Source organism: Scardinius erythrophthalmus, assembly GCF_964197995.2.
Source record: "Scardinius erythrophthalmus genome assembly, chromosome: 7".
NCBI lineage: Eukaryota > Metazoa > Chordata > Actinopteri > Cypriniformes > Leuciscidae > Scardinius > Scardinius erythrophthalmus.
Window position 1 is genome coordinate 12,030,873 of NC_138227.1, and position 13,854 is coordinate 12,044,726.

At 37.7% G+C, this 13,854-nt stretch overlaps 1 protein-coding gene across 4 annotated transcripts in view; it reads right to left on the reverse strand.

Moving 5' to 3' along the window:
• Positions 1 to 12,026, reverse strand: part of dscaml1 (Down syndrome cell adhesion molecule like 1) — a gene marked incomplete at its 3' end in the record, with an annotated part of 104,388 nt that extends 92,362 nt beyond the window's left edge. For all 4 annotated transcript variants that reach the window (XM_081369795.1, XM_081369794.1, XM_081369793.1 and 1 more), the window contains exon 1: positions 11,909 to 12,026. In XM_081369795.1, the coding sequence (XP_081225921.1) occupies positions 11,909 to 12,011 (103 nt within the window). In that variant the 5' untranslated portion in view covers positions 12,012 to 12,026. The remainder of the gene's footprint in view (positions 1 to 11,908) is intronic.
• Between the last annotated feature and the right edge of the window lie 1,828 nt (positions 12,027 to 13,854).

The window sequence follows — 13,854 nt, forward strand, 5'->3', positions numbered from 1 at the left end:
TCCGTTCTGGGACCTATGAAATAATTCAAATAACACATCCACCGCATTTCTAATTATGCATGACATCTCCACTGCCTACCCTTCCTAAGCATGAACTGGACTGACATGTATTCAGCCATAAATCAGGTTAACATCAAGGCCGGGGTCCTCATTACATATAACGGCAGAGCCAATTAGTACTGTTGGTCAAGCAGGTCTCATTTCAGTCTGTACATTTGCATTTATGTTTTCACTGCTATGAAAGAAAGCTATTTTTGGATCTAACTTGAACATCCAATTTAAGGAAATATTATGCACAAACATATTCGCAAAGATGACAAAACGCTGGCACAAGCGCGCATGCGGATGGCGCAGTGTGGGGTTTGCTGCATAACTAAGCGCGTAGAGAGGAAGCCATCTTCTCTGGGTAGCGCCAAATGAATTCACTGAGGCTCTATGCAAATGTTCCCCAGGCTAACGAGCCTGGCTGGATGATTGGAGTGCCATTGAAATTCTCCTCTCGCACTGCACTCCTTCCTCTCTTAGCTTCCTATTTGTCGTTCCTTCTCTCTATCTCCTTCTCACCACATCTATCTATCTATCTATCTATCTATCTATCTATCTATCTATCTATCTATCTATCTATCTATCTATCTATCTATCTATCTCTCTATCTCTCTTTGTCTATCTATCTATCTATCTATCTATCTATCTATCTATCTATCTATCTATCTATCTATCTATCTATCTATCTATCTATCTATCCATCTATCTATCTATCTATCTATCTATCTATCTATCTATCTATCTATCTTTGTCTGTCTATCTATCTATCTATCTATCTATCTATCTATCTATCTATCTATCTATCTATCTATCTATCTATCTATCTATCTATCTATCTATCTATCTATCTATCTATCTATCTATCTATCTATCTATCTATCTATCTATCCATCCTGAGGCATGTTTTAATGTTTAACTCAATCTCTCTTCCTTTCTCGCTCTCTCTGTGGGCAATGGGACATTGGTGTCTCTTCTTAAACACGCGGCGATGCTTTGCACCTGCTCTCCCTGTAAAACATCCAAACACGATTGTGAATAAACAAGCCCAGTCTTCCAACCCTCTGCTCAAACCACCACTGACCCCGTAAACACACATCAATAAGTAAACGCCTCCATTTCCCTCATCTCCCCCTGCACACACACACACACACACACACACACACACACACACACACACACACACACACACACACACACACACACACACACACACACACACACACACACACACACACACACACACACACACACACACACACACACACACACACACACACACACACACACACACACACACACACACACACACAGCAGGTAGGATGCCTCTACAGATTCTTCCCTTTAGCACCTTGCTCTTTAATGGAGATACAGAGACTGGGATAAATAAATAAGGGACAGATAGGGCGTCTTTAATGGGCGCTCACACGGCCATCAGCCCTTCTTTCCCCAGAGGCTGTGGCGACTCTGGGACTTAAAAGCGCACAACTCCCTCTCTGTGTCCATCTGTCCGGCCCGACCACAGCTTTCATCACTCTTTCCCTGTCTGCATAATTCAGCACCTGCCTCTCTTTCTGTCTTTTACTTTGTCCCTTCTTTCTTTATTTTTGTTGTGCCACTTTCTGAAGGGATATTGCCACTCATTCTCTAACCCTGAGACAGACTGACAGACAGAGAGAGAGGAAATGGTGTGGTTGTTTGAGGGAGCAGCTGGAGTGGAGGCACGCTCCACTAAAGAGAGCGCTGATTACTAACGCTCACAGAGCAGCTCTCCATCTTCACCTCTCTCTCCCTCTCTCTGTGTGCTGTAGAGATTCTAGGGGCTGAATATGCAGATTGGTAGAAAATGGCTGTAGCTGGCAGACACAGAGGCCCATGTGTGATCAGCTGAGTCTCACTGCAATGCACTGAGGCATTTTACATGTACCTTTATAGGCAAATCAGGATCTACTTTCACACACACAAACACACACACATGTTTGCTGATGAAGTCTAGGCCTTTCAGTTTGTCCAATTTTTGAGCTGCATCCCAACAAAAAGTATACATTTGACTTAACACTGAAATGTTATTGTACATAAATTTAAAATACTACTACTAATAATAATAATACATTTTATGTACAACAAAATTTCAGAGTTGTCAAATTTATTCATTTTGCAACTCAAAAATGGACAAACTCAGAGTACTCGATTCATCCATTCATTCACACTCTCTCTCTCTTACACACACACACACACACACACACACACACACACACACACACACACACACACACACACACACACACACACACACACACACGCACACACACACACACACACATGCACACACACACACTCACTGATTATGTCTAGAATTCTAAGTTTGCCAGCTTCTCATTTGAATCAAAATAGAGAATATATTAACTTGCCTTAACTTTAAAATGTTATTGTACATACATTTTTTACATACATTTTCATACATTTACATAATTTTATTTGTCTGATTCTGCTACAATGATATTTTACTGACAATGGATTTAAAGGCCCATTCACACCAAGGACGATAACTATAATGATAACGACAAATATACAGATAATCGTTCTAAACATAAACGAATATGAGAATCCACACCACAACTATAACAATAACGGCACAGAGAAACTATATTGTTGAAATCAATTTCAGAATGATTTTTGTTCAAGCTGAAGAACTATAAAAACACTGACAGCCAATCAGAATCTTTCTACTTTAAAGAGCTCGATCATTTAAAGCGGCAGGCGACAAAACTGCAGCGTGTGCGAAGACTAAACAGAACAATACCCAGCAAGCAATAGCCATAATTTCACAGTTTCGGTTTAACTATAGACCCGATATAGTACGGTTATGAGTAACCCACTTCTAGTCAAAATTACCTTGAATTTGGTTACATGTCGTTTTTGCCAAAATAACTTGAAAGAGGTATGATATTCCATCATGTAAGCAAAGCCAACAGAGATTACAAGGATATTGGTTTCATTTCTTTGACATCTATTCTTGCAATATGGTTAGACATCTGTTAAATTTTCACTGACAGCCCAAATTTTGCCTTGTTTTAGCTTAGATGTCAGGGCTGTGTTTGGACGGCTATTAGACATCTTTTAAATGCAAAATTGCTTGCTGGGTATCATATAGTTATCGTTATAGTTATCATTCTTGGTGTGAATGGGCCTTGTTCATATTTTGGCTGAGCTGTGGACTAGTAACATGGAACTGAATGATTACAATATTCATATGCCATGAATATGCATAGTACTGAAGATACAAAGAAAACCATGATATTGCCATGATAAATGTCCAAAAATATGGTAAAAATACACTGTAATACGTTGAAACTTTTTATTAGTGCTAGCCCTAAAAAAAAGTGGTAAAAAGGTCAAACAAATCTATGTATTTGAACAGTGACTAAAGAAATGTGACTGTAGAAATACACTGCAGGACAGAAACGTCCAGTCAAATCAGTGTGGTGTAATTCCTCTTTAGCGAGCGAGTCCCCACTGGAGTTCAGTGCCCTCTTCCCTCATCCGTCACACGCTCCTTCAGCACCTCCAAATAAAAACCCATGCACTCCATTTACTGCTCAGACTATTGATTTACTTTTCAGACCCACTTTAGAGGACAATTCGTGTAAAGCTATTCCATAATGCATGAGTGTGCGTGTGTATTATTGTAACTCGTGACATGTGAGGGGCATGTTAGGACATGACCAACTGCTCTCTCTCACCCACAAACACACATTACATGAACAATTTACAGGCTCAGACTACACACTAGAATACACGCAAATGAGGTGACGATTGATCATTAATGGGTTCCTCTGGAACAATGTGACCTCACCTTACCATCACTGGCAGGTCTAATTTTAAACCAGCTTTAAACTTTTCTACACAATGAAACTGAATGGGGACTTGGACTGTCAAGTTCTGGAAAGTGCTATAAAAGCATTCCATATGAGCTTGAGTGCTTTAGAAGCCTTGCGATATAGTGCATGAGTCATATGGATCGCTTTAAATGACTGTTGAGCTCCAAAACTGAGCGTCACTATTAAAGTCGTCACGAAATCAAAATTGACCCTATTTACTTTGTTAGTGCACATTAATAATTGAATGGGAAAAGAGCAGTGTGAACATTCTGCTAAAAGTCTTCTTATAAGTTCTACAAAAAAAAAAAAAAAAAAAAGAAGAACATGAGGTTAAGTAAATGATGACAAAGTATGTTTGGGTGTAATGCAGTGCAGTTGTTGTTACTAAACGTAAAAAAATAATTGATTTAGATTTAGTATTAAAAATCTTTGGTTATTGAAATAAACTAAAAGAAAAATATTAGAAAACATAAAACGAAAATGATAAATGTTTCCTGGGCGACTAAATGAAATAAATAAGATACTAGAATTACAAAAACTGAAATAAAAAATGAATCAAAGCTATATAGAAACAGAAATATAAAATAAATGCTAATTCAAAGTAAATAATAAATACTATAAAAATCTATAAATAATAAACCTAAAACAACACTGGTGTAAAGTAGTGCTGGAGTTATACATGGGGCCGTTTACACGACATACAAATGGAAACGTTTTTTTTGGTTTTTTTTTTGCGTTTTGGCCGTTCATTTACATAACAACTACGTTTTGGGGGCCTGAAAACGCAAGTGTCTGAAAACAGGTTTCAAAGTGCATGTTTTTTGAAAACGATATCATCTGGTGACATCGTGCACATGCGTATTACGTGTTCAGTTTAAATGTGCATGGTGTTTCTTTACAAAGTGACATCGCCAACTACTGGCCTGGCAGCATAGTACAGCATTTTTGATCCTTTTTGCAGATCTATGTAAATGGGATCACTTTGACAACGTTGTCGTCTGTACGCGAAAAACACAGAAAAACTTTTCAGTTTTTTAGTAGCCTACATTGTTGGTGTGTAAATGTACCCTAAATGTATAAATCTGGATGTGTCTTAACAATGAATACGGATCTACTGACTTCTGCTCTCTGCTCTCTTCTCTCTGAATCTGCTCTCTCATTCAGTGTTTTTCCTCTGAGCTTTCTCTGTAGAAGTGTTTGGTTCAAGGAAGTCTGTCCAGGTTGGAGTTTATGCCCCTCTCAGCAGGAATCTGTCAGCCATTCGGAATGTGTTTGTGGCATGCGCAAAACTGTGAAAGCACTGGACTGTATATGTGTGTGGCGCCATGGTGGTACGCTAATAAAAAAAACACACAAAAAAAAACACCACACTGCGATGCATCCTCACACCTTCCTCATTCCGACCGTCGTTTCATACTCGTTGCCATGGAGATAAGATAAAACTCACACTGTTTTGGGCTTACAGAAAAGGAGGAGAACGATCTGAACAAAACTGCTTGATGAAAACTCTTACACGCGCACTGGTGCATACATTTCACACTATTCCAGACAAACTGACACTGATAGCAAATGAGGAACACTTAAAGTGAAAGTTCATCCAAAAATTCTCTATTACTCACCTTCATGTTGTAACAAACCCAAAAAATGACAATAAGCACCACAAAAATAGTCCATACAATAGTCAAAGTCTTCAGAAGTCATACGATACCTTTGTGTGAAGAAGAGACCAAAATATAACGTGTTGGTTAGTTCACCCAAATAAGAAAATTCTGCCATCATTTCCTCACCCTGATGTTGTTCCAAACCCATAACTCATTTGATCAACTCCAAAACACAAATAAAGATATATTTAATGGAACCTGAGACAATCTTGTCCCTCCATTGAAATCCACGCAACCAAAACTTTGACGCCTCAAAAAGTTCATGAAAAGGTCGTAAAAGTAATCCATATGAATCAAATGAATGTTTACTACTTTAGATTGATGACAGAATTTTCAGTAAACTAACCCTTTAAGTTGTTATTCACTGAAAATTTTGACACAAAAATTCCTGCTGATTCAGTTTACAAAACTGGTCAGAGAGATTCATTTTTAAGTTCAAATCACTGATTCATTGATCAGTCAGATGGATAGGATGGATTTAGGATACATTACAATCACTCCAAAATAGACAATGGCAACTCGCATAACTACAATAACGCCTAGGCTTTTGCTGTCTTTTTGCTGAATTTCATTATATTAAAACTTGGATATTAAAATATTCACCTTTTCTTATATTCACCGGATTAGTCATTCTCTCACAGTTTCTATGTATCTAAGTGTTACACTCTTGGACTTGGACATATGAGAGAGCAGTAGCATGGCCACTTTCTGTCACTCACAGAGTTTAATAGTGCATGGAAATATGGTGTTAATATGCTAAATATCTGCTGCTGGAACATACCAATGATGTTAAACTAACAGAGGACTATAAAAGAAAAACAAATGGAGGACAAGGGGGCGATTGAATGTGCAGAGCTTGATTATTTTAGATCAGCAATGTGTCTGGGATTTTTACAGGATTGTAAAGGAAAAGAATATTGAGTGAGTGAGATCAGACTGCTAACAACGCACCGAGTATGAAGCAAGACCGTTAAACAAAAGCATGGACTTCATTTTACTGCTAAAAGATATTTTATCACTAAAAAATGAGAGCTTTTTGCCCATTATTTCAGTTTTGCTTGGTTTTCCTTGAAGTGTCAGGCTGATGTAGAACTACAGCCACACACATACACGCTCACGTTCACAAACTGCACCACTATTTGAGATTTACTGCAAACAAGATGCAGTTTTTCCGCGCCCTTCATATAAATAGTCCTATCAGCATAATGATCCCACATCACACATGCTGACGTGCTTATTTCTTTATTTCTTTTCCATTTCAGATCAATAATTTAGCATCCCTCCATCTTTTTTGCATTTCATTAAATTCACACAGGGAATTGCCTGGATGTTATGAGCCTCATTCCAGCGTCATGAATGGAGGGGTGGGGAATAGACTGGAGCAAAATGGCTAAATGGCACATTCAAAAAGGGCTGAGGTGGAGGGAGACCCCAAGATCAACCACACATTACTGTATGTGTCAGCTTTTGAGGTCAATTGCAGAGACTGTATAAAAAAACCTTTTGAGGACATCCTTAAAGGAAAAAAATTAACCACAATGAGAGCACTTTTTTTCAGGTCTATGTATGCCAGTTGTATTTTAGGGTCAAAAGTAAAGAGTGTAATTTCTACAACAGTTGCAGCTCAAAATTACATGTTGAGCAAAATTCAAGAAATGATTTCAACACCAAATTCACATTTAAGGTCAGGGTTTAGTTTAGGATTAGTCTATAATAATAATAATTGGCTTATTTGAGAACAATAGAAGACGATGGAAAGGCCAAATTGAGACGGTGAGGAAAATGTGTTTTGGTGGGGTGTAAGGTTTTTTTCCCCTCCCAGCTAAAACAAGGGTAGACTAATGACAGGCAGTGTAATTGAACCTGTAAATCCTGCTCTAACTCCTCACTGCTCTCTCTGATCCTCTTACACATCTTGCCATCTTAAACATGAGTCACGCAGCAGAAATCAGCTTACTGCTTCACACACACACTCTCTCCAGCCCTCCTACATCCACAAGTGAACCCTACCGCTATTACACCATTAATAAAAAGTACCATCGTATAACCAGTTTTTCTTTCTTTTGAACATTTGTTATGGTAACACCGTGGTACACTTACAGTAACTGAAAGCTCTACAAAAAAGCCTTAGTACCTGGTGTGAGCCCCATGTGTCTCAAATTCTTACATCATATAAAAATTTTACCATTAAAACATTTGGGGTTGGTAAGATAAATATATATATATTTAGTTTTTTTTTTTGCTTGTTTTTGAAAGAAGTGTCTTATGCTCACCAAGGCTGCATTTATTTGAGATATATATATATATATATAAATATATATTTTTTAATAACTGTTTTCTATTTTAATATGTAATTTATTCCTGTGATTTATTCCATTTCCCCAGACTTCAATGCCACATGATCGTTCAGAACCAGTTGTGCTGCTTAATATTTTTGTGCAAACTGTGATACACCTTTCACAAGATTTTTTGATCAATAATAACTTAATCTATTACTATTTTGTAATATAATATATATATAGGCTAGCTCTCGGTGACATCAATGACATCAAGATTTTCAGTAAATAACACTTTAAATTTGATCTGTTGCTCATATATTACTTTCACGTGCATTCAGTAGACTCAGAATATAGTGCAAACATCACTTTTACGGTGCTTTTTTAAAATATTTGTTAAGCTTGACAACACTAGTCATTACTAGTCAACATTCACTTTCATTATATTGAAAAAGCATCCTTTTCAGCGGCCTTCCTTTATTCTACAGAATAACTAAAGTCCATTACGTTTATCAAGATAACCCAGGGCGCCAAATGTTAGCTTTGCTCATGTTGTAGCAAATCATTAGAATTTCTTTTAGCTCGATTGATGCACTTGGTAATCTTTAAGCAAAGAGTGTCAGAGTCAGTTTGCTAGAGCTGGAAGTGTGACCTTCTGTTAATCTATTAAAGCGACTGTTTAATCAATTAAGCTGGAAGTCACGGTTAACAGCAACAATGCTACACAACAGATACAGGAGAAAACAAAAGTTCTGCCCATGGGATCACACACACACTGCGCCAAGCTGTACATCCACATGGACGTTTTCCCACAATCCCCCGAGTCGTGTGGATTACCACTCAAACGTCCGCATCTGTGACCAGAGAGAGAGGGGAATCCAAGCATGTAATCAATCAATACTTGCTGGAAACCTCTGAACCCCTTATACTGATACACATTGACACAGCGGCTAAAGCGGATCAATGAGCGCTCCGGTGCGAAGGGCAGGGAGGCGCACACCTCCATTGAGAAAGATGAGCTGAGCAAAGAGAGAAAGAGAGAGACTCTAGTCACTGATTCCATCTGACTTGGCCGGTGTAAGCAGCACCTATTGATTTTCCAATCAACTACAAGGCCAGGGTTCACACAAACGTACACACACACACACACACTGCCACTTGAGCTAGGAAGTCCGCTACTCAAGAAAACCGCTACCTTGTTTGAACACACACACAAAGCACTCTTGGCAGAATCATTTTGCTCCCTTAAGAGTGAATTTGATAAAGTGGGAAAGCTTTTGTCCACTATCAGACTGGATTTTTCACACATACAAACACACATACATGGGGTGTGAGTTACAGAGGAAGTCTAAAAAACCCAATTAAAATAAAATATAAATTTTACATGGAAATTTTCAATTAGAAATGTATGTGTAAGAATGTTTAATCGCTTTTTGTATTGCTTTTTGTAATTTTGTACACATGATTTTTATGTGATGGACTTTGGCCGGTTAAAGGAACACTCCACCGTTTTTTGAAATAGGGCTTATTCACCTTCTTTCCTACATTTAGATAGGTGGGCAAATGCATTTTTGTCTCAGTGCGTGCATTGTTTTAGTTTGACAGGGTCGGCGCTAGCTTAGCTTAGCATAATGAATGGAATCCTTTGTTGCCAGCTAGCATGTCCTGAGTAAAAGTGATATAAAAAAAAAAAACACCTAATTACTTCTTGTGGCCTGCGTATTCACAACAAGTACAAATAGCGATGCAGATTAACACTAGGCGATTTCCTATGCAGATATTGACTTGGGACTATATTAGGGGGAAGCACAGGTGAAGCACTGCTACTTGGGTGCAGAGATATCACGCCCAAGTAGCAGTGCTTCGCCTGTGCTTCCCCCTAATATAGTCCTTAATATATAAGTCAATATCTGCCTAGGAAATCGCCTAGTGTTAATCTGCATCACTATTTGTACTTGTTGTGAATACGCAGGCCACAAGAAGTAATTAGGTGGGTATTTTTTATTTTTTATATCACTTTTACTCAGGACATGCTAGCTGGCAACAAAGGATTCCATTCATTATGCTAAGCTAAGCTAGCACCGACCCTGTCAAACTAAAACAATACATGCACTGAGACAAAAATGCATTTGCCCACCTATCTAAATGTAGGAAAGAAAGTGAATAAGCCCTATTTCAAAAAAACGGTGGAGTGTTCCTTTAATGCCGAAAGAGCTATTACTGTACTGTAATGTCAATGTGTCATGCAAAGAAAAGAGATTAATTCAAACTATAGTCTCACATAGCTACATCTATACAGTCTATAGTCTCAAATATATTTTATAATCAAACTTATCTCAACAGTGTCATTTTAATTTCTTCATCTGTCGACATAATGCCGGTGAATCACAGAGCTGGTGGAAACATATCCACATCGCTATGATCAGATGCTTTCTTAACTGCTAATTTTGTTGTGCGTTTATTTTGTTCTTTTGTTATTGAGAGGAAATAACAAAAAGAACTTCTCCGTGAGTACAGTATGTCGGGGCCTTGAATCACGTTACGCGTGCACGAACACCCGCAATAAGTCACTGGCTGCAATTCTTTAACGGCCACCGGTGTCGCTAATAACAAGTGTTTCTGAATTCTACATATAGCCCATTTAAGTTACTAAATTTACTGAAACTGAAACTAAAATAAATTAAAGCTATATAGAAATATTACAAAACAAAAAGTAATAAAAAAAGACAAGCACATAACAAAATGACTCAAATTGAAACAAAAATGAAATAAAAATCTAAAAACTAATTTAAAAAAACTAGTAAAATACAGCAAAATATAGCATTGCAATAGAGACCAACATCCTAACAATTACATCTAACAATATCTAACAATTAGATATGTTACATAAACCACTGTTATTATAAAACTTACCTAGCAAGAAAAGTAGCCAGTTTTTAAGTTACTATACTATGTCATTTTTCTGAAACATGTTTATTGATAACTACAAACCAACATTTGGTCCCAAACTAGTTGGTCATACTGACTCATTGCTTAAATTAAGCTAAATTTGCAACCCTATTACTCAGACAAACCTTCACGAACATGACCCCAATGAAAATCTCTGTGTAATGCTGCACGCATACCATGTTAGATAATATTGGAAATGAGTGAAAATCATTCGTGCTGACAGTACAGGGCATTACGTGTCTTTATTCAGCTCCATTTTGTTGATCTGTCCTATTTTTCAGTTTATACTCCATCCAGACAAAATGGGAGACATTAAGAAAAGCCAAAATGAATTCGGACTGATTAACAGGGTTGCCCAAGACCATATTGAGAATATGAAGGTCTCCCAGCCAGGCTGCTTTTATTTTCATTTGAACATCTCAGATGAATGTTCAAGGAAAAAACACCCAAATTAAATCCAAAATCTATTTTGAAAATTAGGCCTGTTTTTCACCTTAGTGATGAATACACACTTCCTTATGCAGCCAATAAGAAGGTCACAAACCTTTTAGCCATTGAATTATATCCAGTATAATACATTTCGAATATAATAACATTACTGTATCATTTACAAAATATTTTTAAGAGCAAAAGGCCACTGCACAACTTGCAAGACTGTGCTAACCAAATTAAATGCACAATCCGCATCCATAGTTTCATCCAACTACTGAATTGCTGCAGTTTATAGCCCAGACCATATGAAATCTGTGGTCTTATTCATTTTCTGTGCTGAATTTCAGAGAGAATTCTGTGTGTGGAATGTATTTAAATATAATAAAATCTGTTCTTGACAATGTTTACACATGCCTAAGGTTGTGACCCCTGACCCTATTTGGACTCTCAAATAACATCCGTTGTTCTCCACACGTTGAAACCCGAATGACCATCCCGCCATTTGAATGACAGGGAACAAATAAACCAAACTGACACAAAATCACAGGTGCAACACACCTTCCTGTACAGAATTTTGGATTTGTTGCATGTCCAAAATGTATGAAAACGACACGTTTCAAATCAGCGGTTACTTTAAACAGCCCAACAGTGCGAGAAAATGTCTTACCTGGGACGATGGAGACAGTGTCCTTCTCCCAGGACACCACACTGACGTACTCCTGCACAGCAGAGGGGATGAGGCACTTGAAGACGGCCACGTTGCCCCGCATGGACCTTTGGTCCGCCACGCGAACCGTGTAAGGTTCCCTGAACACTGTTCACGATGAGGCAGAGAAGAAACAGATGTTGAAATTTATTATTAAATAAATCATTATTAAACAATACATTATTATTAAGTAATTATACAATAATATATCTATTTTTAATTATTTAATAATACAAATATTATTAGTAAATATTATTTTTTAATTGAATTATTAGTGGTCAAACCGATTAATCATAATTAAATAAATACAAATTGATTAATCAATTTGACAGAACTATTAATTATATTTAATGTTAATGAAATATTTATTTATTCATTTTTATTTTATTTTAGTTAAATTTTGAATGTAAAATATTACATGTTATTTATTTATTTATTTGAATTTTTTTATGAATGGAGGCGAGGTATCCTTTTCTGTGAATCCAAAAAGACCTGATCTGGGACAAATGCATTCATTTTATCAAACAATTTAGAGCATATATTACTGGATTTTTGAGACGGAGACTGAATCTTTTTTCTTTTCTTTTTTGTCAAGAGGTGTTGAAGAGTTCAAGAAGTGGCCTTTTTATAAATCACCCTGGCAATGCATGCAGACGGTGGTGAGTGGACGCCGGTGCAGAGCCTCTGGAGCTGTCAGAAACATTTGCCCCCGCTAAAGGGACCCTCTCTGCACCTGACAACCGGAACCTGGACGAGAAATCAATAGACGAGAAGAACACACAAAGCAAGCTGGGTACGAAGATGTTATTTATGGGCGAGGAGATCCTCCTACGGTAAAGGGCAACGAGGGAGTGCGAACAGATTAAAGGAGGCGCTGAATTTCATTTTAATTTCAGGGACTCAATTTGCTTTGTGTCTTTCATCAACATCTATTTACTTACGGATTTTAATTTCCCCCTCGTTTCTTTGGGGAAGTAACGCAAGACGCAGAGCGAGGGCATCTCATTCACGAACATGACGCCAGTCGGGGGATGTTTTCAGAGAAATCTGTGGGTATTGCAATTGGATTCAAGACCAATTCAACTACGCAGCTTTTTCACCCCATTAGAAAAGAGACCGATCATGAGAATTCCTGGCAGTCACCCGCAACCAAACTCTGAAGCCACCCCCTCCTGTCTCGCTTTCACTCACTACCTTTCCTTCTATATATAATTAACGCCCGGGTGAATTTCCTTGGTCATTAATAACAGTTTCTGCCAGGTGCCGGTGTCACCCAGAGCAAGACGATTCAGTGTCCTTGTCTGATGGTTAAGTCATGAATCGCTGAGTCCAGCGATTATATTTCTTTCCCTTTCTTTCTTTCTTTCTTTCTTAATATTGAATCAGTTTATCAACATATGTAAATGAAAGATGTTTAAGTAAGTTAAAGCAGACTGTGTATATTTGCCCACTGTTAACTAATCAGCTTCTTACTGATGCAGATGAGATTTGAATCAATAGAACAAATCAATAGAACTCCCTATTACACTCAGGACTCCATAGTCTACAAATAATCATTTATTCAGTCATTGATTGACTGCGAGTCTCAGGCCTTATTGAATTTCTAAAGATAAACTAACTCAAACCGGCCCTATTAGCTAGTTTTATTTTCCCCTCAACTCGGATCGCGCTACACCTGGCTGTGGAATGTTGTTTTACAGCAGTCAAAAGAGCGTAAACAAGCCAAAACATCTCTAAGGCTTCAATAATGCATGCGTAAAATTCACAGACGAATTCTCCGACAACAATAGCAGATAGCATTTTCTATGGGCAAATGACTCTCCGTCTTCATGTGCGGCATCATTAGAATGTTACTGATGCCTGACTATACTCATCGGTTGCTTGGAAACGGACTGACACACGGGCTG